General features: G+C 34.5%; 1 protein-coding gene across 3 annotated transcripts in view; it reads right to left on the bottom strand.

Moving 5' to 3' along the window:
• The window catches only part of ABCC9 (ATP-binding cassette, sub-family C (CFTR/MRP), member 9), a 227,669-nt gene that overhangs the window by 16,178 nt on the left and 208,164 nt on the right, over positions 1-3,327 (bottom strand). For all 3 annotated transcript variants that reach the window (XM_006897200.1, XM_006897201.1, XM_006897199.1), the window contains exons 32-33: positions 1,633-1,763; positions 685-763 (exon numbers count right to left, since the gene is read on the bottom strand). In XM_006897200.1, the coding sequence (XP_006897262.1) occupies positions 685-763; positions 1,633-1,763 (210 nt within the window). The remainder of the gene's footprint in view (positions 1-684; positions 764-1,632; positions 1,764-3,327) is intronic.

Consider the following 3,327-nt stretch of genomic DNA (forward strand, 5'->3'; position numbering starts at 1 on the left):
CCACTATGCAACCTTAAGTCTGGATTCCTGTGATAATCATAATATGCTATCATATATCACTTTTAAACTGTTCTCTCCTTCATCTGTTTCAATTCCGTATAAATAATCGATGCCGTTTTTTCTAAAGATACAATTATGCTTTTAAATCGTTATCATATTTGTGTACATTGCTAACAGGTGATTGGCATTTTACCACAATTGACGCAAAATGTTCAACATCTTTATGCTGTATTAGTGAGAATATGACAGTAAGAATAAACTGAAAATTAGTATTTCCTACCCTTGTCATTGTTCCTTTGACAGAGATATTTTTAGTGGAGGATGTCTTTAGTAAGACAGTCTTATTTTTAATCAAGGTGCCACCTGCGTCTAGTACTACTAAACATGAGTGATAGTGTTTCTGTTTTATCGCTTTATCAGTATAATTAAGTATAATTAAGTATAATTAAGCAGCCATCTCAGGGCTGAATTTTGGTTTCAGAATATTATTTTCTCAAGTTTATATTCTGTTTTCACTTCTGGGTTGTATATTTGGCATACCTACTTTAAACCTTAAGCTGCAGGGCACAAAGTTCTTATAAATATTTGATTTTTACCATTTATACAGAATGAGGAAAGTTGTATGTTTATATTTTTAAGTTAAATAACAATCTTGGCAATAAAAAAATGTAGGTAGTAACTCACCATCAAATATATCAACCATTCTGAAGAAAGCCAGAGACAATGACGACTTCCCACTGCCAGTGCGACCACATATGCCCACCTAAAAGAGCAACTGCCACTTAAGAGAGAAAAGAACTCAGAACAAGAACAAAAAATGGGCAAAAGTAGTTTTAACCTAGACCATGATAAGACTACATACAATTCTATTAAAATAGTTACACTATAATCACCACATGGAGATCCCTTTTAAAGATTATCACTATAAAAAATAAATATAATGTCTCATGAGATCTTCAGTTATTCCACTTTAAATCTCTTCATTTTAATGCTATTGATTTGTTTTTCTTTTATTGCTTAATTTTTGTAAACAGTATATTATCAGTGGAATAAAGAACTACTACAATTTATCTTACAATTACTACGTTTATAATAAAAAATAGAATGAATTCTTTTTCTGCACATTTCTTTTTATAATGACAAATAATTTTTAGATCTAATGCAAAAGGAAAAGCAGGGAACAGTAGGTATGGTCATAGGTAGAAATTGGAAATTAGTAAAAAGACACCAATGTTGTTGATTGGCTACATGGTGTACTGTTAACTGAAAAACTAGCTGATTTAAGCCTCCAGTCACTTTGTGAGAAAGATGGACAGGATCTTCCCACAAAGACTTATAGCCACAGAAACCTGATGGAGGGTTGCTATGAGTTGGACTCGACATGATGATAGCCTTAGTACGTGAGACAATGCATTACAATAAGACTTAGTAAACACATATTTTATCCGGATCTTATCCTTCCCTTTTCTTTTACATGTAGGTAATATGGCCTATAAAGTACAGGAAATTTTATGTTAGACTTATAAGAATATTTTGTCTGAGATATCTGAAAAGCTTAGATGTTACAAGACTGACTCCAGCAGAGATTTTGTGTCTTGGAAAATAAAAATAAGATGACAGTGAATTTCATACCTTTTGTCCTGGTTTGATATAAGCTTTTACATGTTTAAGGACAGGTTTCAAATTATTTTCATATCTGACACACAGATCATGAATCCTGATCTCCCCTTCTTGTGGCCAATGTTCTGGAACTTGAGAAGGATCTGAGGGATAGAATGAGGAAATAGATAAATAGACACACATATACAGGTAGACATGCACATATACATGCATAAGTCTTATGCAAAATTCAAACATTAATATTTAAAAATACAAATATTTTAAAAATTTTAGTTACATCAAAATAAAAGTCTCTTGATAAGAAGAAACCTTTAAATTGTTCCTCCTCTTTCAATGATTATTAACCAGTGTCATGACTCTTTTGTCTTCCATCATTAATTCTATTTAAGATGAACATAAACAGTTACTCATTCTTCTGGTCAGGTACTTTGTTATTAAACATTTGACAGCCTAAAAATTTCAGAGATATTGTGAAAGCTGTTGGGAATTGGGAGATGAAAGCCATGCTTCAAAGTTCTCACTGTGGAGGGGAAGCATATACAAAAATCAGCATCTACAGTACCGCCTACAGTCGCATAATGGATGTGCGCTCAAGATCCTCTGTGAATATAGACAGCTGTCTTTCAATTACTTGTCATGCATATAAAGGTTGGATAGTGACAGAAGAAGAATAAATGCCTTTGACTTGTGATGTTAGAGCAAAGTACTGAATGTCCCATGGACTGCCAAAAAACAAATAAGTCTTGGAGAAGGAGCAACTAGGTTGTTCCTCAGAAGCAAAGATGGTGAAACTTTGTCTCACGTACTCAGGGAGCTCTGATGGTCTAGTGACAAGAAGCTGTGCTGCATTCCACCAGCTGATCCATGGAAGAAGGATGGGCAATCTTTTCCATGCAATTAACTGTCTCAGAAAACCCACTGGAGGGTCAGTTATAGGTCAGTTCCAACTTGATGGTACACAACAACAACAACAATGACATATCTATAAGGGACTCATATTTAAAATTTATGGACTACTTTAGCACCTCAACAAGAAAAAGGTAAACAACCCAAATTCAAGATGGGCACAGGTTATGAATAGACATTTCATTAAAAAAGATGACATTCGGATGGCAAACACACACATGAAGAAATGTGTAAAATCCCTGTCTCTCAGAGAGATGAAAATAAAAACAACCATGAGATATCATCTCACCCCAGTAACAATAACAAAGTTCAACAGAGCAGCAAACAACAAATTCTGGCAAGGCTGTGCTTAGATTGGAACACCCATTCACTGCTGTGGGAGTGCCAAATGGTGTAATCACTTTGGAAGGTGACTAAGTAATTGCACTACTAGAAATATACCCTAAAGAAACCAGAGTGCCACCCCAAAAGATATATGTACACCCATGTTTATTACTGTGTTATTTATTTTATTTTTTATTAAATTTTATTAGTTTTAATGAACATTTACAGAGATTTTGGCTTTTCATTCATTCATTGTTGCACTGTTTTCTCTACCCTCATCCCCAGTTTGTTCTTCTTTCCCTCCATGTCTGTTTTAATTGTCCAATTGCCACAGTGCTTGTCAAAGCCAGTTCTAATTAATCTCCTTTTTCAGTGTGTCCCTTGTCATTCCCTATCACTCCTCCCTGAGAGAGACTTCACCCTGATTCATAAGGAAAAGGGGATGGCGTATTCTCTTAGCTACTTCCTGCTGAAAAG

Source organism: Elephantulus edwardii, unplaced genomic scaffold, assembly GCF_000299155.1.
Source record: "Elephantulus edwardii isolate Elephantulus edwardi_28Jun2011 unplaced genomic scaffold, EleEdw1.0 scaffold00206, whole genome shotgun sequence".
Taxonomy (NCBI): Eukaryota; Metazoa; Chordata; class Mammalia; order Macroscelidea; family Macroscelididae; genus Elephantulus; species Elephantulus edwardii.